At 37.8% G+C, this 25632-nt stretch overlaps 5 protein-coding genes across 6 annotated transcripts in view; 2 read left to right on the top strand and 3 right to left on the bottom strand.

Annotated features, from left to right (window-relative positions):
- Positions 1–1479: 1479 nt before the first annotated feature.
- Positions 1480–3902, bottom strand: c1d (C1D nuclear receptor corepressor). Of its 2 annotated transcripts, none has more exons than XM_042009537.1 (5): positions 3814–3902; positions 3406–3549; positions 3106–3172; positions 2234–2289; positions 1480–2143 (listed from the first exon to the last, which is right to left on the bottom strand). In XM_042009537.1, the coding sequence occupies exons 2-5, from the start codon at positions 3541–3543 to the stop codon at positions 1937–1939; spliced, it is 468 nt and encodes a 155-aa protein (XP_041865471.1). In that variant the 5' UTR covers positions 3544–3549; positions 3814–3902; the 3' UTR covers positions 1480–1936. The 2 variants fall into 2 exon arrangements, with proteins under 2 accessions (XP_041865471.1, XP_041865472.1); XM_042009538.1 differs by lacking the exon at positions 3814–3902 and adding an exon at positions 3689–3762.
- On the top strand, positions 3518–15392 carry LOC121655109. The gene is made up of 21 exons (XM_042009533.1): positions 3518–3587; positions 4182–4522; positions 4618–4825; positions 5066–5232; positions 5535–5665; positions 6146–6312; positions 7093–7178; positions 7555–7635; positions 9030–9144; positions 10502–10677; positions 11120–11341; positions 11414–11616; positions 11883–12005; positions 12203–12340; positions 12502–12751; positions 12869–13070; positions 13186–13429; positions 13805–13932; positions 14354–14508; positions 14942–15164; positions 15249–15392. The coding sequence occupies exons 2-21, from the start codon at positions 4364–4366 to the stop codon at positions 15386–15388; spliced, it is 3318 nt and encodes a 1105-aa protein (XP_041865467.1). The 5' UTR covers positions 3518–3587; positions 4182–4363; the 3' UTR covers positions 15389–15392.
- An 84-nt stretch (positions 15393–15476) lies between these two features.
- Positions 15477–19813, bottom strand: dnaaf10 (dynein axonemal assembly factor 10). Its single transcript, XM_042009534.1, has 8 exons — positions 19534–19813; positions 19111–19211; positions 18795–18925; positions 18584–18685; positions 17629–17744; positions 16998–17132; positions 16367–16464; positions 15477–16256 (listed from the first exon to the last, which is right to left on the bottom strand). The coding sequence occupies exons 1-8, from the start codon at positions 19717–19719 to the stop codon at positions 16049–16051; spliced, it is 1077 nt and encodes a 358-aa protein (XP_041865468.1). The 5' UTR covers positions 19720–19813; the 3' UTR covers positions 15477–16048.
- A 203-nt stretch (positions 19814–20016) lies between these two features.
- pno1 (partner of NOB1 homolog) lies at positions 20017–23828 on the top strand. The gene is made up of 7 exons (XM_042009535.1): positions 20017–20315; positions 20856–21002; positions 21101–21184; positions 21495–21555; positions 21671–21788; positions 21975–22045; positions 22163–23828. Exons 1-7 carry the CDS (start codon positions 20118–20120, stop codon positions 22228–22230), a joined length of 747 nt encoding a protein of 248 aa, XP_041865469.1. The 5' UTR covers positions 20017–20117; the 3' UTR covers positions 22231–23828.
- Positions 23829–24473: 645 nt separating this feature from the next.
- LOC121655112 (calcineurin subunit B type 1) overlaps positions 24474–25632 on the bottom strand; it is a 38756-nt gene continuing 37597 nt past the window's right edge. Inside the window, exon 6 of the mRNA XM_042009536.1 lies at positions 24474–25472. Within this exon, the coding sequence (XP_041865470.1) occupies positions 25425–25472 (48 nt within the window). The 3' untranslated portion in view covers positions 24474–25424. The remainder of the gene's footprint in view (positions 25473–25632) is intronic.

Raw genomic sequence — 25632 nt, 5'->3', positions numbered from 1 at the left:
AGAAACCATATTTTTCCAATATGCAGACAGAGCCGTTCATCAGGCAAAGTTTGACACATGTCTTTGAACGGAGTTAGAAACAAGTTGGTGGAAAAAGTCTAACAGAAATGAGACGGGAGGTTTGGCTAAACAAATGTCATTTTTGGATGCTGCTGCAGGGAGGATGAGAATGGGAAAGATGATGAAAAGAGTGAAAAGATGCATTCCTATGAATCTAACTCACTGCCTCACTGTTTCCTGGGCTTGATTAGAGGGATGCAGTGACTTGTGGTAAATTAAGATTAAGATCTCGCCTGTCCAGAGGGAATTATGGAAAGGAAGTTATATGAATGTCTTCATGAAATGTGACATTGGTTTTTGTAAGGGGAAGGATCATTACAGCCTGTGCTTATACAGCGTAGCCACAGTGACAGCGCCGTTTGTGAGTTACACAGCCCACCTATAATCAAAGGGTCACAGGTTTGACCTTTGTGTGGATCCGTCTTAATTTAAATAACGCATTTCTTGATTTGTGTTAAGCAGGACAAATAAATTAACTTGGATGGTTGTGGCTCACGTGGTGGAGCTGATTGTCCACAAATTGCAAGATTGTTGATTCAAACCCTGATGCTCCACAAGTTTTGATAGAAGTATTCCCAGCTGTTTCCTATCCCCTCTGAATGAAAGAGAAATGCATCATAAAACACCTTTGAGAGGCCTAAAAGGCCTAACTAGTACAGACTGTTTAACAAACCTATTACAGCTGTCTTTTAAGGCCTTTACTTCAATTCTGAACATATAATGATCAGCAATAACATAACCAACCATCTAATATTGATTAGGTCATTTTCCTGCTACTAAAATATCTCTGATCAGTCAGGGTGGGGACAAACAACCACTGAAGGTGAAGTACCTGGTAACTGACATTCAACAATCAACTGATTTTTCTTCCTAATGTAGGCTAGTAATGATCTCACAAAGAGAAGGTGGGGGTATAACAAGGCTGCAACAGTGTTTGAGTAGGTGGTAAATGTCAAAGCAACATCCATGTAAATATCAGGATGCAAGTTTCCCTTCAGAATGTTGCACTGTAACAAGATAAAACATTACATGTCAGGGATTTTACTATTTTGGCTCATAAATGCATAGAAATGAAGTTGATTTTTAAAGCTAACTAAAGGCTGAGATTTAACTCAAGACTTAAAAGTGGTGAGTCCAGGAAAACATGCATCACTATAAATGTCAGCATACAATGAATTTTTTAATCATATGTGTAAATCAGAACAATTTTTAGAAAATAATTTTAAAAAGTCTAAACTTGCACAGCTGCTATTGACTGACTTTTTAATTGCTTAGCAAGTATTTTAACTCCATTATTCATGTACGCTCCTTTTAAACTCACATATCTAAATCTTTTCCTTAGAAAAGACATCAGAAAAGTTAGAAAGCCTATTTTAAACTGTTATTGCACTAAGTCAACAGGAAATAAAAACCCAAACACCATGTTTCACTTTTTTATGTTGCTGGAAAGCCAAAAGAAAAATACTCCAGAAAAAAATGTCTGGTGTGTAAAAACATGCTCATCCAAAACACAACTAGTGATTCACAGAATCACCTTTAAATGATAAAAATCAGATAATAAAGTCATTTTAGAAGAATGCAGCATCAGAGTGCACAAAAACATGTTCACAATAAAACTGGGGCGATGTTTCTCACATAATTTCTTATCTCCAGCAAACAACTAAATCTGCTGAAAGTCCTTGATAACCTCGTACCCAACTCCAAGTCATAATCCTGACCGTTACGCAATCCCTGCTGAACTGTAATACACCTTGTCACCTCATTTTGTATTTTGTGATGGTCCATCAAACGGGCTTACAGTCCAAATCTTTACTTCAGTGTTCATCATTCCTTAAAGAGAAAACACACTGAAATGAGACCTTCACCGCACTTCAAATCAACTCTGTTTTGGACGCTTCGGATGTGGGGAGTCAGATGCTGCATCAGATGCTTGCTTGGATGCTGCTTTCTTTCTAGAATCTTTGTCTTCTGGATTATAGAGAGCACTCTGAACGAAGCGTGAGGCAGCTCCCTTATCCAGACGAGCAGCTTTCTTCTTATCAGTGATTTCCTTTACTCTGTTCATATAGGTCCTTATTCGCTCCTGATCAGCAGAAAATGGTTAGAGTAATTAAACAGTTAACATAAACATAAAGAAAAGTTTAAATTTGTTAAAAAAAAAAAAAGTGATTACCAGCTCCTGTTTGATTCCATGTTCTCTGGGGTTTATACCTTGTGTTACCAGGTACACTGCAAAGAGGAAGCAGGAATATTGATCCAGTGTTTTTTGGCATATACTCTTCAAATAACTATATAAGCATTATTTGCCTGTTTATATCCCTCAATAAAAACCATTTCCTGATAACTCTATTGCTTAAAAATGTTCATTCAATGAGAACCTATGCATGTCTCCAGCTGTTTTCAGCAAAACAGCTTTCAGAGTATTGTGTTGGTGGCTTCTCATCTGACAAACAGTGGAAAAAGTAGTGTGGAAACGGTCCACAAATGAATGGAAATTGAGGTTTTTCTCGGGCTCATTATAACTACACTGCTGCTGTTGTGCAATTTAACTCCCAAGAATAAAATTGTGACTGTTTAACAAGCTTAAACAGGTAGATAAATATATATATATATATATATATATAGATAGATAGATAGATAGATAGATAGATAGATAGATTATTATTACTATTATTATTTTATATTTGTTTTATTAATATATATTATATTTTTAGCTGCTTTCAATGTCCCGCTGCTATGGCATGCTGACATGAGTAGTTATGATGATAGTGACATGTTGTTGTGAGAAAACTGTAACTTAATAAGGATTATACTTCACTTTTTTATTTTTCAAAGTGAATATCAGGGCAAGCACTGTGTCTCTTTCTGTCACTTTTATAGGCATCACAAATTGATAACTCATTTGTTAAAACGGGTTTGAATATGCAGTCAATACACAAAACACTGCCAAAAGATTAATTTTTTTTAACATGCATTATTATTAAATGATCAATGGCTACTTCAAAGTTATAGTCAACAAATGTAATCAAGAAACAAATTACTTACTCCAGAATAATGAATTAAGGGTGTAAGCAGACATCAGATCCAGCTTCGCTTGATCCAAAGGATCCAGCTGTTAATAGATCAGGTTTAATTTAAAACCAGTAAAATGTAGCAAATCAATATAATTTCTCTGTGCAAAAATGTTTTTATTACAGTATAATGAAAAGCACAGTGATGTTAATAGTGTGCTATTCTGAATCTTACACTAGGTTTGTCTACAAATATAAAGACAATACAGTACATCTGGTTTAAATTCATAACAAGTCAGAGTCTTCAGTGTCCATGTCAAAATACTCACTCTACCTTTTGCAACTGGTCATTTCTGGACATTGACATCAACTTGTCCAACATAGTTTTGACTGCATTAACTGAGGAGTTGAAGGATGTGAGCTGCTCGTCTATCTCATGAGGGTAGTCATCGATGGTGCTTTCAGCTGCCATTTTTCTCTAAAATAACAAGTCACACAGAGTCACCAATCTTCACGGTAATACAATAAGTTAGTTGGAAACATGAATAAAAGACTGAATAACATTTAAAACGTTAGCTAGCTAGGTGGCTACTTCTAAGCTTCCATGCGAAACTTACACAACGGACTGAGGAAAAAAATATAATTAATTGATCATAAATGACTTTCTAAACTCATTTCTTAATTAAATGCTAATAAAATACCAGTAATATTAATCTCACAGTACAAAACGTTTTATATTTACCCACGACACGGAACACGCGACCGCTAACAGGAAGTGACGTAAGAGGAGACCGAGCTTTTTTCTTCTTCTATGCTTCTACTGCTCTCTACTGTTTGGTGGACGGTAGATACTAGTTAACGTTAGCTGTTTTAAAGATTTTTAGTTGAAATAGTTTAAGTTAGCTATGCATGTTTATAAAAACTACAGTTGGTCTCCATATTGTTAAAAATATTGAGTATTTTCCTGTTACTAATGCTACTAGTGTAACCGAGCTTCCTGTAGATTACTAGTATTACATATTTCTTCTTTCATTTTATTTTTTACACTTAACAAAACTAAAGAATTCAAAATATATATATATTATTAACAATATATATTTTTTCTTTTAGCGTGCTTTGTTTATGTTCATCAAAATGCGCATAAAAATAAAGTTCTTAGCAACTTCAGGACTGCTTAAGCGCTCTGGTTACCATGGTAATCATAAGCGTCAGCATACAAAATTAGGACAGCCGTTCAGTGCGTATAGAGTTTGGACTGCACGCATTCATGCGAACCAGTGGAGGCTTGAGCCATGGACAACTGTGATTTAGAAAAGCTCTCCGTTTCTGCTGGGAAGCTCCAGCCAGCCTTCTCATCAGAAGCTACAGACTACAAAGTGTCAGTGCAGAGCAGCGTCAACAAAGTCACTTTAAACCTGACTACCAGTGACTGTGGAGCTTCGTACACTATTGTAAGTACTTTCCTGAAAGTTGAAAATCACTTTTCATTTTTGTATAATTTGTTTTTCACTTCAGTTAAAAAAAACGTTTTTGTTTTGTTTTTCAGCTCTCTTGTGACCGTTCCAAAACTATTAAACTAAAAGATGGGTTGAACAGAGTGGAAATTGAGGTGGTAGCTGAAGATGGCACCACAAAGAAATACAGACTGGAAATCACCAAACTTTCATCAAAGATTGCAGAGCTCAGTAACCTGGGTTTGGATGGGAATATTGCAATCTATCCACCATTTACCCCCAAAACATATGAATACAGTTGTAAGTAAAGACTTTTGTTATGCTGCAGCCTATATGTGTTATTTGTAATAGAAATTTGCAATAAAAAGTAATACAATGTTATATAAAGATGTGTTCACAAATAAGTAATGTTATCTGTCCAAATGTATGCTCATAGGTGATGATTTTTGCATAACAATTCACAAAAATGTGTTCCTCAGTTTGCATTTTTTTTACAGTCACAGTTTCTCATGCAGCTAACTGCAGGGATTTCTCCCACAGGTAATGTTCCCTTTTACTGCAATGAAGTGACACTACTTCCAAAAGTGCCAGACAAACTCATAAAAGTTACCATAAATGGGAAGAGCAGCTCCCAATCAGTCCCACTAAATTTTGGAGACACTATGGTGGAAGTCTCAGTCTGTTCAGCAGATGGCACCATTTCACAGGTATAATGGAACATAAGTAGATGACTGCATATTATCAGATAAGCATCCTTTATGTTGATTCAAGACTGTTTGAGTATCACATGAAATAATTGGTCAGAACATCTATGTATTCACAGTAAAACACACTAATTCTACATTTTAAAGCTCTATACCCTCTTCAGTTGTTCCACATTAATAAATAACAGGATATAAGGGAGATTTCAGGAGTGTAACTTGTTTGGGTCATTCAAGTTTGATAGGGCTGCGTTGTGCTGCTACACCAGTGTATTTATTATTAAGTAATTCCTGTCTAACTTTGTCAGGTATACACCGTGTTGGTGACTCGAGAACTAATTCCCATAGCTGTGACCTTCACTGATGGGAAGCAGCAGCTGGACTTTGAATGTCCAGTGTCTCTGAGTGCTTTTTACAGGCCTGTGTCTGTCATCCACAGGTGAGACTGAATGGGAGCATTTATGAGTAAGCGTTGGCAGTGATGGTAGTCAGTATCATCATCATATTCACATCACTGTATTTTTCTAAACATAAGCTTTACCAGCTATAAAACAATGCATAATTTTCATTGTTTGGCTTAGTTAGTTTGAGTCATTCAGATTAATTATATTCATATCATCCTTTTTGTGTTGTGATTTTCTTTAGTAATTTATGAAGATTTTGTGCGTACAATAGGAAGTTCGTAAAGATGCAAATCTCTCCGCAAATCAAAAATGCCTTTGAAAACATGACAAAGTAGGCATCTCACTGGAAAGAAACAACAAATGTAGTATCTTAGATAAAATCACAATAAAACATTACTGTCAAAATCTAGCAAAACAAAAAATGCTGTATGGTGAAGCACCAAACACTTCACACAATTGTTTTATAAAACAGCAAATGCTAACTAGATTAAACTGATTCTTTTGTTTATTTGCAGTAAACCAAAGAGCATCTTCTCAAGGCCGTACGTTGAGATGCTAACACGAAGATCAAAAGTTGACCCGCTTAGCGATTGTCCTCTAGGAGATGATTGGAGGGTCCCTGAACTGGACCTTGACAAAAAGATGTCTGCTGCTATGGTCAAGTGTTTCTTTTGTTACAGAGGTAAAACCCGGAGACTAAGCTTCTTTTGGTTTTGTTTTTTTCTGTTTTATAAGCATTTTTTGAAGCAGAGCTGGTTTATTTGGTGAATGCAGGATTAGTATACAAATACTTGTATAACAACTTGTTAATATGTAAGGTGCATTCTACCTTACCTGTCAACAGTCCCGATTACCCAACCTATACTATCATGTAACATGATGGCTCTGTAGACAAAGATTATGTTGCTGTAATGAAAGAGATATAATTACTTAACTAAAATGTCCTCCAACTGGCAGCTGTGGGATTAAAGCTGGATTTGATATCAGGCTTTTACACCCATCAGTGGCTTCTCTGCTCAGTCATATGTGTGTTTCTGCACAATAAAGACCTCTTTATAATGTTAAGGTGCTCATTTAGATAGTTGCCTGTAGCTGAAGGGAAATACTTCTACAGAGTTGTTGAATAAACCATCCATTATCCATCCATTATCTTGACCGCTTATTCCATTTCGGGTCGCGGGTGAGCTGGAGCCTATCCCAGCATTTTAACAGGTGAGAGGCAGGGTACACCCTGGACAGGTCACCAGTCTGTCGCAGGGCCAACACAGATAGAGACAAACAACCATTCACACACACACACTCACTCCTACGGAGAATTTAGAGTGTCCAATTAACCTAACATGCATGTCTTGAATAAACCAGTAAAATGTAATATAGCCTTTCATATACATTTGTCTGCACCTATAACGTTTTTTGTGTGTGTATGTGTGTGTGTGTACCTTTGATGTTTTTTTAAACAAAGGATGTGACAGAGTGATGGAACTATCAGAGCTGGGGTCACATTCCCTGGACTGTCCACACAAACCCACAGGGGACCTCAATGCAAAGGTTAGGATGAAAGATTAAGCAGTGCGCAGCATTGCCAGAATCACTGCTATTGACCTTGACTCTGCTCATCCTTTATTTACAAGTCAAAGCTCCCTTCACAACCACTAAGTACCAGTTTAACCTCCTCAGTGAAAAGAAGCCTGTGTGGTTGTGTGCATGTATTTTTAGATGGGACACAGAGGCCTTTTACTACTCTTTTTGCTTTTAATAAATTGTTATTATACATGATGAACCAATCAGCTAAGTCCATTAATTAAATCTTAAAAATATATTATTAATTAATTTATCATCTTTAGGTCTGAAATATAAAAAAAAAAGAAAAGAAAAAGTGTTTTGTTTTGTTTTTTTAGTAAAAGCAGGGTGCCATTTGTTGCAGGATGTCACAGAGACAGATTGGTATAAGGAAAACTTTGAATCATCCAGCTGTTTGAAGATTGAAACTAAACATGATTGTGAGGTAATTACCTATTTCTTTTTCTTTTCAGTGTACAGAAAGTTTACTTTAACCAACGACTGTATCATTTACCTTTTGGTTCATCAACCAATATTAAACTGAGAATGATTTTAAAGCCAGATTTATTCAGACAAATTAATATTTTTTCCTGCAATAAAATTTCATCATATGAAACTAAAATTCAAATAATGTATAGTTGCAATAGTTTGTTTCTATGCAAGCTCATCTAGAGCATTACTTTATAGATACAGTTATCAATAGACAACAATTGGCATACAACAGTTAAAAGCAGTGATGACATACTAACTATGAAGGCATCTTTAGTTTCTGCTGACAGAAATGCATTAATAAGTGGTCTAATTTTAAATATATATATATATATATACCTCATTTTATTATGTGCAAAACCCCAAATTTACCAGCACTTGGTGGGTGTAAGTGTTGGACTGTTATTTTCACTGACTGGTGGTTTTCATGTACATTGCTGAACAAAGTCTTGAGCCACCATCTTTTTCTTTTCTTTTTTTTTTTTTCTTTTACTTTTTTGTATGAATGGGTAGAACAAAGGAAGTAGGTGGAGCAATGTATTGAAAGCTAAATGGAAATATAATGTATAAAGGAAAAACAGTTTGTTTAATTCTAACAAGCTTGAAAGTCAGTATTTGGTATGAGCAGCTTTATTCCTCAACACACTCTGAACCCTTGTTGACAAGCTGTAATGTAATGTCTTTAACTAGTCTTCAGGAATAGTTCTCCTGACTTCTTGAAGGACGTTTCAGAGCTCTTCTTTGAGTGTTGGCTGTCTTTTGTTCCATTTTCTGTCAATATGATCCCACACTGCTTCAGTAATGTTGAGGTCTGGACTTTGGAGATGATTTATTACTGCAGAACACCTATTGCTGCCTAAAGATCCAGTTTTAAATTCAGGGACTGTCGATGAAAAATAGCCATTTGGATATTTGGCTCTGGTACATTTAAAGTAATGTCTATTTATGTACAATGTTTCTGTTAACAAAACAAGAAAACAAACTGTGTATATGCTAAGTAACTGGAAAAGCCAGGAAAAACTACTGTTCATTACCACTTTAGAAGAATCGAAGTCTTACTGCTTTGAAACAAAGTTTTAAGAAATGAGGGGTAGTTTAAAACATTTGCACAACTTTGCTACATTTAAGCAAGTTACTTAACAAAAGGAAGTCTGAAGTAGAACTGCATTTAAGGATATTAATGCGAGCGAACTAACTTCCTGTTTAAATAAACCTTAATAGTTTTAGTTTAGTTTTATCTTCATCACATCCTTTGTTTCTCCACATTAATCAGAATGGCATCTTGTCACCTCTACCTGTGTATTAATTCTCCTCTCTGTTGAAACAACCTGTTTCATTTGTTTCCTACAGATACATAACTGGGAGAAAAGACTGCAAATGTCTGCAGAAGAAGACAGTGTGGAGAAATTGTGTGCACTGGCTGAGGAACAACTGAAACACTACAGGAAACATCTTCCAAAATCAGGCACATGTTCCAAACCAAGAGTATAGGCTCAAAGATTAGATATAAACCATCTGGTGGAAACTAGTTGGAATAGTGATACATTTTTATTCTACCTATTTTATTTTTAAATCATGCTGATTATTGATCTATACATGAATTAGAATCAGAATTAAGTAAAGATATGGCACTTACTTTTGTAACACTTGTTAGTTGCTACTAAACACCTACTAATCTATCTAAACTAACATTTACTTTAACAGCTGGTTTGATTACAAACAGGTGTAAATTGTATCTTTGATTTGGAATATTTTCCTTGCACTGCTATGACGCAAAAGCTTAGCTGCAGCTATTGAAGAATCCATGTTAATGGCTGGTTGGTGGCTGCCTCTGAAACGTCTTCTTCTGTCCATTGTACTGGGTACTCAAGTTACTGCTGGTGTTTTCTCAGCTACCTGTGCCTCGCTAATTGTTTGATGAGTCATAGAAGTGACATTTGAGAATGATCCCAGATGACTGAATGAGAGTCACTGGAACTGAACCGAGAAGTAACACCAGAGTGGGAGAGACAGACCTCTTAAAATATAAACAAGCTTTTTGTGTCATTCTACATCAATCTGAGAAACAAAAAGTGCTTCTCGGTTTGACCTCGTAGGTTGTATTGCTGCTAAATGCAAAGATCGTGTTCTGCTTCTTGAACATGGTTTCAGTTTAAATGTTGAAGCTTGTTTTTTTCATGGAGACTGTTTATTGCATATTCTAATTTATTAAATGCACAACTATATGCTATGCCTTCAAAACATTTTCATGAACTAAGATGACTATCAACAATGAAGTAAAGTAATTCTAGTGTATCAATAATGGATTTGTTATGGAAATACAGTCTGATAAATTAAAGATGCTCTTGACATGCAAAGTTACTCTCTCTGAATATTTCATGCAACAGAACTAAAGGAGAAAGTAGCTTAATGGGAGACACTGTTGTTTTTCATTATGCAGTGTAATGCATTGTGCTTGGACAATTCTGATTCCTAAAAAGATTTTGAGACTGACAACAGATAATTAGATATTTTCAGATCATAATACATAGTTTTACTTACATTTCTGTTCAGTTAAATGAATGTAATTTTTTCTAAAAGATTTACACCAGCATTCTAAAAAATTGGAAAATGAACATTTTACTAAGCTTCACTCTCAAACTATTGAGTTAAATAGCATGTATGATAGGTCCACTGCCAACAAAGAGAAGTAAATCATTATATGAAATGTTGTCTGATCCTGTATTGATGAAAAGTCCCTCACAGATGAATGCAGACAGGTTTTGTTTTCTGGTGCGTACATGCAGTGCAAATAGCACAGTTTATTTTTCTCTTTTCCACAGGGGAACGTTTGCATCATGAGGATGGCGAGTCTCCTCTGCATAGCCTGGAGCAGGCTGCTATTTACTATGCATCAGCTATTAGACTCAGATTCAGAGATGCCAGACTCCACTTTCTGCTGGGTCTCATTCTGGAGGAGCAACACTATGCTACAGAGGTGTACGGCCTCCAGAGAAAGGTAGTGTCTGGGAGGACAAGCTCTTAGAAGGATATGTAACAGCAAATGATAGCAAAGTGTAGCAGAAAACGGAGGGGTAAGGTTTGTGGTTTAAACTGCTGACACTCAACACATTCCTTCAAGTTTCTCTGTAAAACTTTAAATACACAAACTTGCTGTTAATGTACATTCTCAAGAGCTTTCCCACTCACACAAATTAAAGAGAAATGCTTGTAAATATGTAGTTTTCATACTGAGTTATAGGTTTAAGTGTTATTTCACATTCAGTTATTCAGATTTAAGAAATCTTAAAGGAAACAGTAAATATTATTGTTTGAATACAATTTGGTGGAGTAAATGGTCTCTTTCATCTGAGTAATTTTATAAATATTTACAATAAAAAAGGAAAAGTATGTCGCTAAAAGCCACATGTCTTCTCACCCTCTCGCTCCTCCATTTCCAGGCTGACAGAGGCAGGGATGAATTAAGTGATGCCAAATCAATAGTACTTCAGGATGACATTCTGGGTGTGTGTAAGCTGCATGGCTTCCTTGGCACGCCTACGGTGGAGAAACAGCTGCAGGCCTTGGATAAAGAGTTTCAGTTGCTCAAAGAGCAAGGGCAGTCAAGCAAAGCAGACTATGTCCAGACTCTCTACATCTGGCTCTCCAAGAAAACTAGCAGGGTATTTTATTTTTAGCATGTATTAATTTATCCCCACAATCCCTGGCCTCTAATCATGCTAATGTTTTTGCAGGATAGCAGTGCAGTGATGCAGGATGAGGAGAGCTCTGGCCACCGAGCCCTGGTGAAGTACTTGGATGCCTGGTCCCTGAGTCCAGACAACTGGGAGTTCAGTCTGCATGTAGGAAGGCTTCTGTTGCTTCAGGGGAGGAGCAGGGAAGCTCTGCAGCACCTTCAGAGCGGCCTGGCATTACGCCCTCTACACCCTGCTCTAAGGTCAGCTCACAGAACTACTGGCAGTAAAAGAAACAGTTTGTTGAAAATTAAATAATAGTTAGTGATTTATTGTCATTTAAAAAAATCATTTAGCTAAATGAAAAGACGTGGAATAGAAACAGAGGTTAAAGCATGTATATTATCTGGACCATCCTGTCAGCTTGCTCTTCAAATGCTCATTTTACAGTATTAGCATTGTCTGGAAACTAGACTGAACTGGTTTTGTCTTCAGCATCTGTATTGTGTTGCTTTTGATTTTTTCTCAGATTCTTCACAGGGCTGGCTCTGTTGCAGCAGGAGCAGAAAGCCTCAGAGGGCACAGAAAGAGAGGCTGCACTATTCTTACATCAGGGACTGGAGCACTTTGTCAGCCAGTGCTGCAGGAAGAGGTGTGTGTATGTGTGTGTCTAGTGTGAGGTGGAGGTGGATGCATTCACTGAGGGGGAGACAGTGTGAGGGCATCAGTTGTGTACATCAGGATTCTGGCTTTAGTTTCACTACTGGTAGAACATGGGTATCCACATTTGGCATATTTTATTTCATTTCATATTTGTGCTGCAATTCTTTGCCATGATTTTTGTTACAGCCACGTGGAACAGGATCCATCAGATCCTCTGTCCAGTCTCAATAGACAGTTCCTGCGAGGCCTTATCACTCTTGGCCAGCTGCAGCAGAGGAACACGCTGTCTGGGAAGAGCATGAGTGCAGAACAGGTATATCACTTGTAAGTTACAGTCACTTTCATTTCAGTGTACCCGGAGTCATTCAGCAACATACAAATAAAGACCCTAGCATTCAACAGCATGACACCAAGCCCCTTCTCTCTCTCTCTCTCTCTCTCTCTCTCTCTCTCTCTCTGTGTGTGTGTGTGCTGGGACATTTCAGTGTAGCAGTGCTGACTGCCCAGAGTGTGAGTCAGTGTGCGTGTCGCAGTGATGTGACCAGGCAGCTGGAGTGGGTGCTGCTCGATGCTCACTTCGCCCTGCTGCAGAAACTGAACCAGCAGGGCAAAGGCCACGCTGAGGCTGGTATCACGACGCGGTCCCTGGTGGCGAAGAGATGCCAGGCCCTCACAGCGCTCATACGTCTCACCACCATCACTCCCTGTCGGGAACTACTGGACATCCAGGAGAGAGTAAGAGTAGTCTGTGCTGGTTTATGCTTATGTTTTCCAAGTTTAACAGTGGTTTGAGTTGTGGTACACTGAAATTCATATATTGCAGCTTCTCCCTACCTTGCCTCTGCTCCATAGACATGTCAACTGGCAGTGGTGACTACGCCACGGGACAGCCATGCCCTGTGCCTCCTTGGTCTGGCTCAGCTGGCCCAATATGACAACAACCCAAGTTCAGATAAGTCTAGAGATGCCAGAAGTGATGCCTGCCTCAGCTTCCAGGCCAGCATTGAGCTGGAAGGCAAGCTTCAGAATGGAGAACCACCTGAGCAGCTTATAAGTGAGTCCATACTTTAAACCCATTGAAGAGAAATAATTAGAAAAGGGCCAAATCTTCACACTTAATGAAATTATTAATATATTTATTCATTATTAATTTAATTCTGTTTGCTTAGAACAAAAGTGGTGGATGAACCAGCTGGAGACTGAGAACAAGAAAGCTGTCCCACCATCTACTACTCCAACCACCCAAGCAAAGGTACCTTTTAAAAAAGATGTGGCCAAAAGAGGAGCTAAGCAGGGCAGGGGAGGGACCAGTCAGGGGCAGGCAGCTGTGACCAAAACTCAGACTCCTGCCACATCAGCCCCCATCAGGGGGGGGAAGGCCACTTGGCCTCCAGCCAAAACCCCTGCAGTCAGGTGAGTCATGCTGCCAGCCTGCAGTCACGTAGATCTGTTATGTGTTTTTTTTCTGCTGGATTTAAGCATTTTATAGGTGTACTCTGCTGTTTATTCTTGAGGCAGGGCAGAACTGGAAAAACAGCCTTTTAGTGTTTAATATTCTGGGTCTTCGGTATGGAAACTGAAAGGAAGATTGAATAAAAATAAAATCCAGATAACTGTTCTCTTGTTTATATACCAATGATAAAACCATGCATTAAAACCGACAGAAGTGAGATGTTTTTGCCATTTTTACATGAACATAAATTAAACCTATTGTTCATCAGCATAAGCAAACTTGTCTATTTTTGTGAACAGTTTTAGAGCTTTTGTGTTACACTTTCTTGCCTGCAGGGGGAGAGCTGGAGCAGCTGCCAAGACAGATAAATCAGGTAAACCTTCCAACAACAGTACCAAACCCAAGCTCCCTGCAAACAAGCCTAAACAGGATTGTTGTCCTAAGACTGTTGAGCCTGCAGAAGGTAAGGCATGACAGAGGCACATGCTCCATCAAGTTAAACTCTTCTTCTCTGGAATGGATGCTGATTAAAAAAAGGTGGAAGAAATCTGGAGACAGGGAGTTCAGACAAAAGGCTTTCAGATGTTAAAAACAGTGTTAAAGGCAATAAGGAATCCTGCATTAGGTGGGATGATCACCTTCATTGTGTTTTTTCAGTTATTTTCTTTCTTTTTAAAATACTTCCATAAGTTGCAGGTCACATCATAAAATTCAGCTTTACTTCCAGGGCCAATAAATGCTTCCAATGCAGATCATTAAACTTATAAACTTATAAATAGTAACTGACAGGAACATGTAAACATTAAACTGGTCAAGTTTTAGATCAAATTATCAAAGTGTGATGTAACACAGTGTCATTATGTATGGGTTCCTTTTTGTTTTAGAGCCTGTTGTAGTGCCAAGAGTCAGTGGGCCCAGCGTAGTGAACCGAATGTCTCATGTATCACGACTGGGTCTGGCTCGGGTCCTCTCACACTCTGCAGACACTCAGGACCAGGCAAAGCAACTCTACCAAGAGGTCATCGCCATGGCACCAGGGGTCAGCTGTTATGTCACTTTTAATATAGATCCCAGATGTTTCATTGCAGCTTTTACAATGCAGCTCATAGTGAACGTGATTATTGTTCCACCTAACTCTGGTGGAAGTTCAGTCCTTAATTCCAGTGGAATCTTCACGTTCCTTTGGATGAGAAAAATGGCTGTGCAATGTATAAAATATTTCCTAAGCTTATCTTTAAAGACTTGAAAACTGCTGTTCTTAATTTCTCAATTGTGGCCTAATGTCTCATTCTCAGTAGGTTATGGATTGTGGGAAATAACACATATAATGTTGTAAATGATCCTGTTTGCTTAACACTCCCTCATTTGTTCCTATATTTATGATTGAAGAAAGTGTTCAAAGATTTGCATGTGTTTGCAGATTATTACTTCCACTAAGATCTGTTGTGATATAAGCATTTACTCAATGTTAGATCCACGATGCCTACATTGAGCTTGCGCAGCTTCTGGAGCCGTCTGATCCTGGAGCTGCTATAGACGTCTACTGCAGATTCCCACAGAAGCCTGTGGCTGAGCAGAGTTTCGATGATGCCTTCATCACTGGGGAGATCATCCGCATGCTAATGTCCCAGGAGCAGTATGACCACCCACAGCTGGGCCCCAGTCTGGTGGCGCACGCCAAAGTCATGGGCCTAAGTAATTTTAACTTTTTGTTTTAAAGTTCAAAAAATAAATTATCAACTGTCAGACATGTGTGCTAATTTCTGATTATATTCACAGGTTGCATAGAGAAATATATCGATATTTTGGATGGAAAGTCAAGGACCACGCTGGTGAAAAGTGTCTACGCAAACATTCATGACAAAGAAGTGGATGATCCTGATCTAAATGACTTTTTCAGGTTTAAATGCTGGATATGACAATGTTTGTTACTCCACTACATCACCTTTAAGCAAATAACGGGTTGTTTACTTTGTATCAAAGAGGTGCATTGTGCTGTATTCATATAAAAAAAGTAATACTTTATTTACTATGGATGTACAATACACATTGAGCAGAAAACAACAGTAATCTCTTTTTCTCCAAAAACACATTTAAAAACAGAAAACAGATTTCTGAATGAAAATGTATCAAAAGTGACAACTTTAACAATGCATAAAGCTGACAACAATGTTTACCAAGAGTAAATAGTAAAAGATAAAGGGAGTTTTTCCAGTGAGCCTCCATTCAAGCCAGCAGCTGTATGACTCATTTCTTCATCCCAGCTCAGGCTTTACGACAACATGAGAAATGGAACAGTTGTGTTACAGGAGTGTTCCTCTGCACAACATGAACACATCAGGGTTATCCTTCCACATACTTAATGACTCAACTCAAATATTTTCCCCATTTCTTTACATTTAACCTCCTGGCAAGATGAATCTACACATTGACTAACACACACAGATGGAAATTGGTGCTGTCTGATTAAAGACAACTTAGTCTCACAAAAGGCAGTGATTTACACGCCACCGGAGAGTCCCAGTTAATGTCTGCCTGCATAGATTTTGTCCATCACATTTTGTTGCCATCTTTTTTTTTTACACCACGTTGAGTTTGGTAACAATGAGCACTCGGACAGACTGGTCGAAACCCGAACACACACAGAGGCCCTGCTTGTCGGGGCTCCAGTCCAGGCTGGCGATTGGCTGCGTGGACAGAGTGACATTCTGTAAGAGGTTGACCGAACCGGCGACGCCCACATCCACACCATCAGAGTCCTTCTTGCTTCTCTGACCGGGATACTCACTGGAAGTACAACAAAAATAACATTTATATATAGAGCAGTTTATAGTAAAGCAGCAAATCTAAGTCAACCACCATGATTTGTTCTGATTTATATTAAATTGATTACTTACTATTTCCATAGATGTAGGTTGCCTGCTCCCCCTGCAGTCATGAAGACATCTCTGTTTTGAGGCAAATGTCTCACCTGCCAGATGGTTGACTTGTGAGCCTTAGAGAAAAAAAAAGAGTGATTGTTTACATCTTAATACACATCTTAAGAGATTTTCATTATAACATGACCCAACACATTATTTGTCTGTCACCCTTTTTGAAAAGTCATGACTTGAAGTGGAACCTCATGACTCATGGTTGGCACAACACTGATGTACGAACTGTTGATTGCGCTCAAGAACTAGATAAATATTTAGAAAGATGAAGACCCTGATCTCTCAGGCTTTGCAAACACTTGGTGAGCCAGGCTGAGCTTTAACGCTGGTTGAAGTGTGTTTTTCCAGCATTTTCCCCACAAAAAGCCACACTTCTCTCTCCTCGTCGACCCAGTGTCATTTTTGGCCAGGAACAAAAATCCACAGAAATTGTTAGACAAACACGACCCTAAATGCTTCCAGCTGTGAAAAGTCGCCTCCTGTACAACACTAATGTAAGAATAACAGTATTGATAATAATAGCCTTTTGATAATTTTCCCAGACATACAGCAGAAGGCAAACATCCGTCTGGCTCTCTTCTACCAGGTCAATTACCTTTTCGGAAACAGAGGCGAAACCCTTGGTGGGGTGCTGGGTCCTCATGTCAAAGACGTGGAATTTTCCTTCCAGTGAGGTAGCCACCAGCTTGTTCATGTTGATGTCCTTCCTGTCAAACTCCACACAGCACACCTGGTCATGATGTAACAAAAAACAAGTCACTTCCTGGAAATTTATAATGTATTCATTTGTTGAAATGGACACAACAATCACAAGTGGGTTGATCTACATTCACAAAAATGGCAGTTGGGCAATAAAAATAGTTTTATATTTAGCTTATGATTGGAGCATTCACCTCAGACTTCTGTATGATTTTGTGTTCAGATTAAATGATTGCAGGAAGTCATTTTCAGCTCTGTTGCACTTGTTATTGTTTTATCTGCAATATAACTGAATGCAGTTTTGGGTGCAAACTACAGTGTATCCTAATTAAAAATAATTATTATAAAGAGTGGAAAGATTCTTTGTTTTGCATATGTAAACTGGCTGGATTGAGCCATCAGTTTGAATTACAATTTTCTTTACAAACTTTTTACTGTTGTGACCAAACAATTCAGCTTAAAAGAAAAAAGTCCTCAAAACTTCACAAAAAAATGAAAATAAAAAAAACATGATGGTTTTATCTCACCCCATTTTTAATGTTTGTTTCCCATCGTAAGGACATATTCCGCAGGTCAAAGAGTTTGATGTCACCATTGTCATAGCCAGCACACACACATCGGTCCTGATCATTGAAAGCATGACCTGAAATGTACATCAAATATATCTGAAACCAAGAAAATATCTCTGAAACAAGATAAATGTATAATCTGTGCATAGATAAACATGTTTTTAATATCATATAAATTTAAAGGGGTATATTTAAACACTTCTTTCTGGCTCTGGCTGCTCTAGTAGTGTTGGAAGACCTTGTTAAAAAAAGGCTTGAAAAAAGAGGAGTCCATCAATCTAAAGATTGTTTTGATTTTCTGCCACAAATGTTACTTGGCTCAAGCACCACTTTAGGCCTCCAAATTCTGATTTCCTAACCAGCCATACTTCATCTGCACATCTGTGCCTTCTTCCTGATTCTCTACACACAAGGCTGTATGACTCAGAAAACGTGCTATATTCACCTGTCTCAAATAAAGTAGGGGCTGCTGGTTCTCTTAATGTGCTCTGAAGTAATGTGTAAGCTGATGTGCTTTTTGTCTCTACTTTGTAATCCGAGTCTTTCTGTTTTTACTTCTGCCAGGTCCTTTGCTGTGAACTTAAAGTTCATTCCTTTATCTTGCTTATTTCCATCTTTTTTGTTCTATGTATGATTCCATTAGCAAAACAAACAAATAAAATAGATTTGCTTTTCAGTGAAGACAAAAGGTTTGTTTGTAGCTTGTGCACATACATACAATGTGCATGATGGTTTACATTCGTATAAAAGCACCAAACACATGCACAGCTTAATAGAATCCATATGTCTTGTTTTTTTCTACCTTGTAGGTACACGTGGTTTTATGCATCTGGCCTCATGTTATCTGGAGTGATCACACTTTTGAAATATTTGTAGAGGTATGTAATTCAACTCTGAGAAATGTTTCATTTACCAAATGTAACAGTCCAGCAGTCCCTCTTGGTTTCCCCCTCCATTGGCTCCATATTGGCCACAGGTAAATCCTTCTGTCTGGGATCCCACACCTTCACTGTTCCTATAAACAAAAACAAAACAAAGGAGAAATCTGTACTAGTGTCCATCTTAGTGCACTCCTTTTTTAATGTCCACAAAATGAAAAAGTTTTTATTATAAATGACTCTTACCATCTCTGCTTCCAGTAACTATCTCAGGAGCGCCATCACCAATCCCAAGGCCCCCAACACCATCAATACTATTAACTATTTCTTTGTGGGCTTTTACAGTGTACACAGGGACATCAGGTGTCTCAAGATTCCTGTGCATTAAAAAATATTAAGTCAGAAACTAACCTAATCAACATCTGTTAAGTTAGTAGTTCAAGTGAGTCACTGGGATAAACACAGTTACTATTACCATAAGATTTCGTTTCTGATTAGGTAGAAGCTGAAACATTATTTTCACCATCTTATCACGTGGCATGAGTGAGTGTGGAAAAATTACCATATATTGAGATTTCCATCAAAGTCCCCAGTTGCTAAGTGTCTTTGTTGAAGAGAGGTGGCCCCAAACGTCCCACACTTTATGGGTTTAGGTTTCTCTAGCTGAAATACGCAAGATAAGATTCAGTTTAGCTCCAAGAATGGGACAAAGCAACAAGCACTGAAAGGAGACGTCTTATATTCATTACTGATTCGTTCTAGTTTCTTTTTTCCCCTATTACAATTCTCAGAATAGTATCTGTTATAGTCTATTTTTAATCCACATGTGTCAACTGGTTTGAACTTAAGAAGTAATTGTCCATCTGAATGTTGCCTGTTGCCATGGATACAACCGAGAAAGGCTTTGCTAGAAATCTTATTTATGATACGCCCTTTACATGGCAAATTCCAGACAAAAGAGTATAAACATAAAGTCTAAATCTACCTCCTTAATTAGCTGAGCCTCTCCTTGCTGCACTTCATAAATTTGAATCACTCCGGTTCCTCTAGCAAAGTTCCCCAAGCAGACAAACTTCGCACTGCACGGAATCCATTTACTGTCGAACACCGTGTAGTTCAAACTGTTCTGAATGTGCGTAATAATCTGAGGCTTTGACAGCGGCGACGACATCTTTCCTGGGACGAAATTATCACGTAAATCTGTAGAAATCTACTAGTATAAAATGAAAACTACTCAGCTCAGGTCGAAGCCAAAACAAATGACGTTCAAGTCTGTCTATAGCTTCTTAAAGATTTGCCTGACTACATATGATCAATTTCAGTAAATATTATACCTTAGAGGTACAAAAATCATTAATTGTATTCACATTTGTATTATATTCTAAAGTTTTGAATCGTATTTATATATACTTAGTTATTATTGTAAGATTATTAGGATTTATTAATCTATAGGCGTTAATGACGTGGCTGTTTGGGTCCTTTCAATCGCACGAGGACGTCCTTATGCTTCTGTGTCCATGGTCAGTTTAGATTTTTACTGTATAGTGTTATTTAAAAACTTCTTTCAGAATGGACCTCGATAAAAACCCAACTTCAGAAGCTAGCGCAGTCACGGAGAGTAAAGATGACACAGATTCCTTCACAAAGGTAAAGTCTAAAAAGAGTCAGAAGCGGAAACGTGATCAACAAGGAGCGGACATGGACACAGAGGAGCCCGTGGCGAATAAACGGCCGCAGTTTCCACCTATTTCCGGCGACAAATTACGGGTATTTACAATACGTGTTCTCTTCTTTTGTGTATTTATTTTGTAAAATGATGTTTATGTACACTTCATGTCAGTAGTCTTATTCAAGACGCTATTCTCTCACTGTCCCTTTAAGCGATATAGCACTAGGCGCCTGCGCACTGTAATTTAGTGATTGAGCTAAATAAAGCTGCTGAGTTTTGCTGGCAACACAAAGGAGATGGGAAGCTTTTTACTTCAGTTTTAGTTTTGTGGCACTGAACTCTGTACATCACGGAAATAACATTACAAATATAAAACTCTAAAATAATTCTATGTTCTTTGTTTTTTCCATCCCTTCTGTTCAAAGATTAGTGAAACCATCCACATCCTAAACATTCAGTTATTAAAAGCTGTTATGTTGAGACCTTATATTTTTCCTAAATAAATCCTGATCGTTTGTGTTTTCTCAGATTACAGTTGCTCTTTCTGTTTTATATATGAAACTGAAGAGGCTTCCTATCAATCTTATGGAGATGACCCAAAATAGTATTTTGGCTAATTTTGTGTATGTGTGTGTCAGGGACCAGATGAGATGCGCAAAATTCCTGTTCCGGCTCACAGATACACCCCCCTGAAAGAAAACTGGCTGAAGATTTTCACTCCCATTGTGGAAAATCTTCATCTCCAAGTCAGATTCAATCTGAAAACCAGGAATGTTGAAATCAAAGTAAGTTTATCTAAATTAGTTTGAGTCTGTAATTCTCCCCTGCAGTGTTTTTCTCTGCTGCTTACAGTTGTGTCTGTATCACACTTTCTTTCTTTTAGACATGCAAAGAAACAGAGGACATCAGCTCACTCACAAAGGCATCAGATTTTGTTAAAGCATTTGTTCTTGGGTTCCAGGTTGAAGTAAGTACAAAAACTGAATTCTGCATGTTTAATTGATAAGGCATGACAATTTGCACAGATATGTCAGTGTGCTTGTGTGCAAAGTTATTATGTCAAACAAATTTAGAATCAATGGGAAGGATGTGTTTTTTGATAATTGTACTGATTTGCTGAAATCAGCTAATAAAGATTTCCAACAGTAAAGCAATGAAAACTGGATTTATTGTGGATCCTTGAAAGTCAAATGTCAGTTGTCACAACATGCAGTTTTTAATGTTGAGCCTTGCTGGATTTCTGCTTCTGAAGTAACAATCACCTTTCCTCTTTCCAGGACGCCCTGGCTCTCATCAGATTAGACGAGCTTTTCCTTGAAAGCTTCGATGTCACAGATGGTAAGACTGTAACACCAGAGCACTTCTGTCTGCTCAGAAACTCCTCATATCTTATTACTACTTTTTTTTTTTTTTTTTGTCCTTCTTTCCAATTGAACTTCCTGTGTTTTTGCAGTGAAACCTCTGAAGGGAGACCACTTGTCCAGAGCTGTTGGAAGAATAGCAGGAACAGGAGGAAAAACTAAATTCACTATTGAAAATGTGACAAAGACTCGTATTGTACTTGCAGACACGTGAGTACTAAGCAGATGCCTCACCATCACTGTAAAATGAAGCTGGTTTTGGAGGTTAAATAAGCTTCCAAGTTTGTAGTTTTTCTTTCTTGTCCTGTCACACCACAAAAATAAAACCTTCATAGAAACTTTTATTAAACACTTGTTTATTTATGGCAGTTAACACTTCCTTGTGTTTCTCAACAGAAAAGTCCACATATTAGGTTCTTTCCAGAATATCAAGATGGCCCGGACAGCAATTTGTAACTTAATCTTAGGTAAGAAGGACTTCCTTTTAATAGCAGATCATCTGGCTGATGTCATGTTTGGAGCAGAATTCTTTTAATACCCTTTAATACTGAGGAGTGACCTTTAAACCCCTTTTACCCCAACAGGAAGTCCACCTTCAAAGGTCTATGGCAACATCAGAGTGGTGGCTAGCAGGACCGCAGAGAGATTCTGATCAGTTCCTCCATAGAGCCAGGGACAAGTTGGTTGTTGGACAATGTGTTTTCTACAGTGGCCTTACGTTTTCAGTGGTTACATGGAAGTTTTGATCAGCTGGGCTCAGATGTGAGGAATAAAATGATGATGCACACATTAACGGAATGTGGGTATTTAAGAGTTCTATAAATAAATATAAAAAAAAATCTTTATTCAGTTTGGATGAAGATTTGATGAATACTAAATTCTGACTGTTTCCTTTATTTGTATAATTAACGTTTGACAGTGAAAGTTAGCAGCATAGGTGCAAAATATAGTACTCTGCAGGAGTCTGGAGCCAACCCGGCAGGGATTTATTAAAACTTGTGCAAACATATAAAAATATTTTTCCCCAAAGTGATTTTTATTTTATCCCCGTTCCGTTGAGGTTCGGGCCCTGGGAAGGATTCATGGCTCCATCAGACCTGCTGGCACCAATTTTCACTCCCGTCATTTTCTCATTTCCCTTCATTAAAAATGGTCTCCTGACAGTCAGTTTCATAGAAACTATTTATGATGAGGCCTCAGTGAACAGTAGATGGGTCCACCTTTCAGGTTCTGACAGATTTTTCTTTCCCCCCCAACATTTATTTTACCACTATACATGTGCAACTCTTTGGGCCACAGAGTCTCATTTCCAACCTGTCCACAAATACAAGTAGTTATAAACATACAATATATTCATGTAATTTTACTATTACACTTCACTTTCAGATGTTAATCTGCTGTAGATGGTTTCAGGCCTTCCATTTGTCTGTGGCATAAATATTTTGTGCCCGTCTGTTATCTTTGGTTTTTCCCATAGATAAAATTAAACTGGAGCAAATTGTGTGAACAGATTTTTAGGTGAAATGTGCTTTATAAAAAGAAAGGAAAGAGACTTTATACTTTCAACATTTCAAAGTTTATTTAAATTTTATTTCATTTTCATACAGTATCAAGTTTCCAACAGTCCCACAGCATAAGATGCAGCATGCAGAAAAAGGAAAAAAAAAGGTTCTCAAACTTAAAACTTTTCAGATTTCCCCACACAAACTAAAAAGAACCCAAGTCCCTCAGAGAAAAAGTAGCACAAACTAAAGCGCGGTCTGAACTATACAGAGAACAGAGAGCCAAAACTGCATTTAACAAATACTTATATACAAAAGAAAGAAAGAAAAAAAAAACATCAAATTTCCCCTTTAAGCTGAGTACAGTGTGTGGCAGTTTGAGACAGGATCAGATATGCAACTTTTACTGGAATCGAAGCATCTCGCTGACCCGGGTAAAATACAAAAAGTTACATGTAGTTCAGTTCATTTGGATTACCTCTCATAATATGTGTACATTTACCAAAGTTTGGCAACATCCATATTGTATACCGTTAAATTCTTAAATATATTAACATCACCATCCATGTGTAAACAAGAGGATTATTTCAAAATTGATCTACATGCACAACAAAAAAATATACTTCCATGTCATGCAAGCACAGGGAGGCCCAAGCCGTGCAGAGCTTTGGGATGGGGGGGACAATAGAGCACTCCAGATCTGACTGAAAACTTCTGTTCAAACCAGCAGTCGGCCTCCAAAGCAAAGCAAAAAAAATAAAATAAAACTATCCCAATGTCATTTATAGCAGGAAGCATTATTTCCTTGAAAACTCAATTTTGGTTAAATTTGTTTTTTTTTCTCCCTGTTTATATTTAGCAGGTGTGGAGGGGAGAAATGAGGTGATTCTGACAGAAAAAAAAGAGGGAGAGGAAGCCAACTTTTGAAATGTACAAGATCCAAATAAAAAAGAAAACAAAGAACCCTAAAACTACAATATACAGTCTACCCCATTGCACACTTATCAAGCTAATGTGTTAAGATTTTAAGTGTTGAAGAAAACCGTGACCCGTCCTGTGCTGCACTCAGACGTATTCAGAAAGGTTTATGTTAAGCGGAGGCAAAGCCTTCTCCTGGTGTTAAGATGATCACACATTGATTACCTAATATACACATATTGGTTAAAAAATGCTGCCTGCAAATAAGTCTCTTAAATTGCTTTACCATTGCACAAACAGCGTGTAATCTCACAATTATTTACTCTCTTAGTTCTTAGCCAAGTTCATCCAGCCTTTGTTTCCTAACATTAAATAAAAAGCTTTGAAACACTAATGACCCCACCTACAGTTCATTAGTGAGCTATTCTTAGCATCAGAGATTGTCATAGATGCACTATTAGATGTAAAATGCGTCTTCAAGAGTAAACCATGTATTAGTTTTTCAGCCACAAGTTTTTTTCTTCTTTTTTTTTTTCATTATTTGGAAAGACATTTTCTTGGCATTAATTTATCTAGCTATAATTTCATGACAGGAAACAAGATTAATCTCCAACAATATAAACACATTCTTAAGTATAAATAAAACTAGCAATTTTATTACAAAAAGAAAGACGAGTTGCTTTGCTAAGTGACTGGAAGCTGTGACTGGTCTGTTTAAACTGCGCATGTGAGCAAAAAATGGACAAAGAGAAAATCTGAAAATTCTGTATTTTACATCAAATAGGAGCTGCAGTCGTGCAGATGGAAGTGTTGCACACCAGTTTTTGTCTGACTGCAGAGATGATCGGTAATAACTTGGACTGGTTTCTGGATATGTTCTGGTTGGCACTTCATACCCTACTTTCTAATTTTACTGTAAGTCAAGTGTTAACACACTATATACTTCCCCTCATGAGACAACCATAGATATACTTGTTTTTTTTTTCTTTACAAAAGACAAGAACAAAAAATAAATATCAAAAATAGCAATTAACAAAAAAAAAAGAAAAAAAAAAAAGAAAGAATGAAATATGAACAAGCCAACCAGCCTCTTCATGGTTCCCCCCTTTCCCCTCCCTCCCTCACCTCTCATCCAAAACTGGAGATGCTCTTGCAAATGACAAATGGATGTCCTTTAGTCTCTTAAAGTGCTACGACCGGGTTATTGAGGATTTACAGTTCAATAACACTTCAAAGTTGGCTTCTCGAGGCCTGTGGTTTTTCAAAGAAAAAAAGTGGCTTCACAAAGAGAGAGAGAGAAAGAGAGAGAATACTTCCATTGAGTTACACAGAGAGCGTTTTGCCGGACGTCTTGAGCAGATCTTCAGAGATGGTGGAGAAAGCGAGTGTTGAGGGCAAGGAGGGGGTTTCAGCAAGCGGAGAGTGCTCACACGTCCACCACCATCTTTTTGTGTATATCGAGACCGCCAACCACCTGGAGGAGAGAGAAAGACGAGGGAAAGAAAAATAAAAAAGCATCAGTTTAGTGCTGTCACAGGCCATGAAGTTAAAAACAGAAAAGCAAATTACCGTTATATATTGAATATGGGTCTAAAATTCAGACTGCTAGCTTTAAATTTAAAGATGCATGTTCA

This window comes from Melanotaenia boesemani, chromosome 16 (assembly GCF_017639745.1).
Source record: "Melanotaenia boesemani isolate fMelBoe1 chromosome 16, fMelBoe1.pri, whole genome shotgun sequence".
Taxonomy (NCBI): domain Eukaryota; kingdom Metazoa; phylum Chordata; class Actinopteri; order Atheriniformes; family Melanotaeniidae; genus Melanotaenia; species Melanotaenia boesemani.
Note: the sequence above shows the minus strand (reverse complement) of the source record. Positions and strands in the feature narration are given on the sequence as shown.

What these genes read in the sequence shown, in the direction of transcription:
- c1d (XM_042009537.1), bottom strand. Translation starts at nt 3,543, where the DNA reads ATGGCAGCTGAAAGCACCATCGATGACTACCCTCATGAGATAGACGAG. An exon ending in GAAATGACCAGTTGCAAAAG is followed by an intron (nt 3,173 to 3,405) that starts GTAGAGTGAGTA and finishes ATCTATTAACAG; the next exon opens with CTGGATCCTTTGGATCAAGC. An exon ending in ATGGAATCAAACAGGAGCTG is followed by an intron (nt 2,144 to 2,233) that starts GTAATCACTTTT and finishes TCTGCTGATCAG; the next exon opens with GAGCGAATAAGGACCTATAT.
- LOC121655109 (XM_042009533.1), top strand. Translation starts at nt 4,364, where the DNA reads ATGGACAACTGTGATTTAGAAAAGCTCTCCGTTTCTGCTGGGAAGCTC. An exon ending in GCAGAACAGGTATATCACTT is followed by an intron (nt 12,341 to 12,501) that starts GTAAGTTACAGT and finishes GGGACATTTCAG; the next exon opens with TGTAGCAGTGCTGACTGCCC. An exon ending in CGCCAAAGTCATGGGCCTAA is followed by an intron (nt 15,165 to 15,248) that starts GTAATTTTAACT and finishes TTATATTCACAG; the next exon opens with GTTGCATAGAGAAATATATC.
- dnaaf10 (XM_042009534.1), bottom strand. Translation starts at nt 19,719, where the DNA reads ATGTCGTCGCCGCTGTCAAAGCCTCAGATTATTACGCACATTCAGAAC. An exon ending in AGGCTCAGCTAATTAAGGAG is followed by an intron (nt 19,212 to 19,533) that starts GTAGATTTAGAC and finishes TGCGTATTTCAG; the next exon opens with CTAGAGAAACCTAAACCCAT. An exon ending in AACCTACATCTATGGAAATA is followed by an intron (nt 16,257 to 16,366) that starts GTAAGTAATCAA and finishes TTGTACTTCCAG; the next exon opens with TGAGTATCCCGGTCAGAGAA.
- pno1 (XM_042009535.1), top strand. Translation starts at nt 20,118, where the DNA reads ATGGACCTCGATAAAAACCCAACTTCAGAAGCTAGCGCAGTCACGGAG. An exon ending in CCAGGAATGTTGAAATCAAA is followed by an intron (nt 21,003 to 21,100) that starts GTAAGTTTATCT and finishes TCTTTCTTTTAG; the next exon opens with ACATGCAAAGAAACAGAGGA. An exon ending in CGTATTGTACTTGCAGACAC is followed by an intron (nt 21,789 to 21,974) that starts GTGAGTACTAAG and finishes GTTTCTCAACAG; the next exon opens with AAAAGTCCACATATTAGGTT.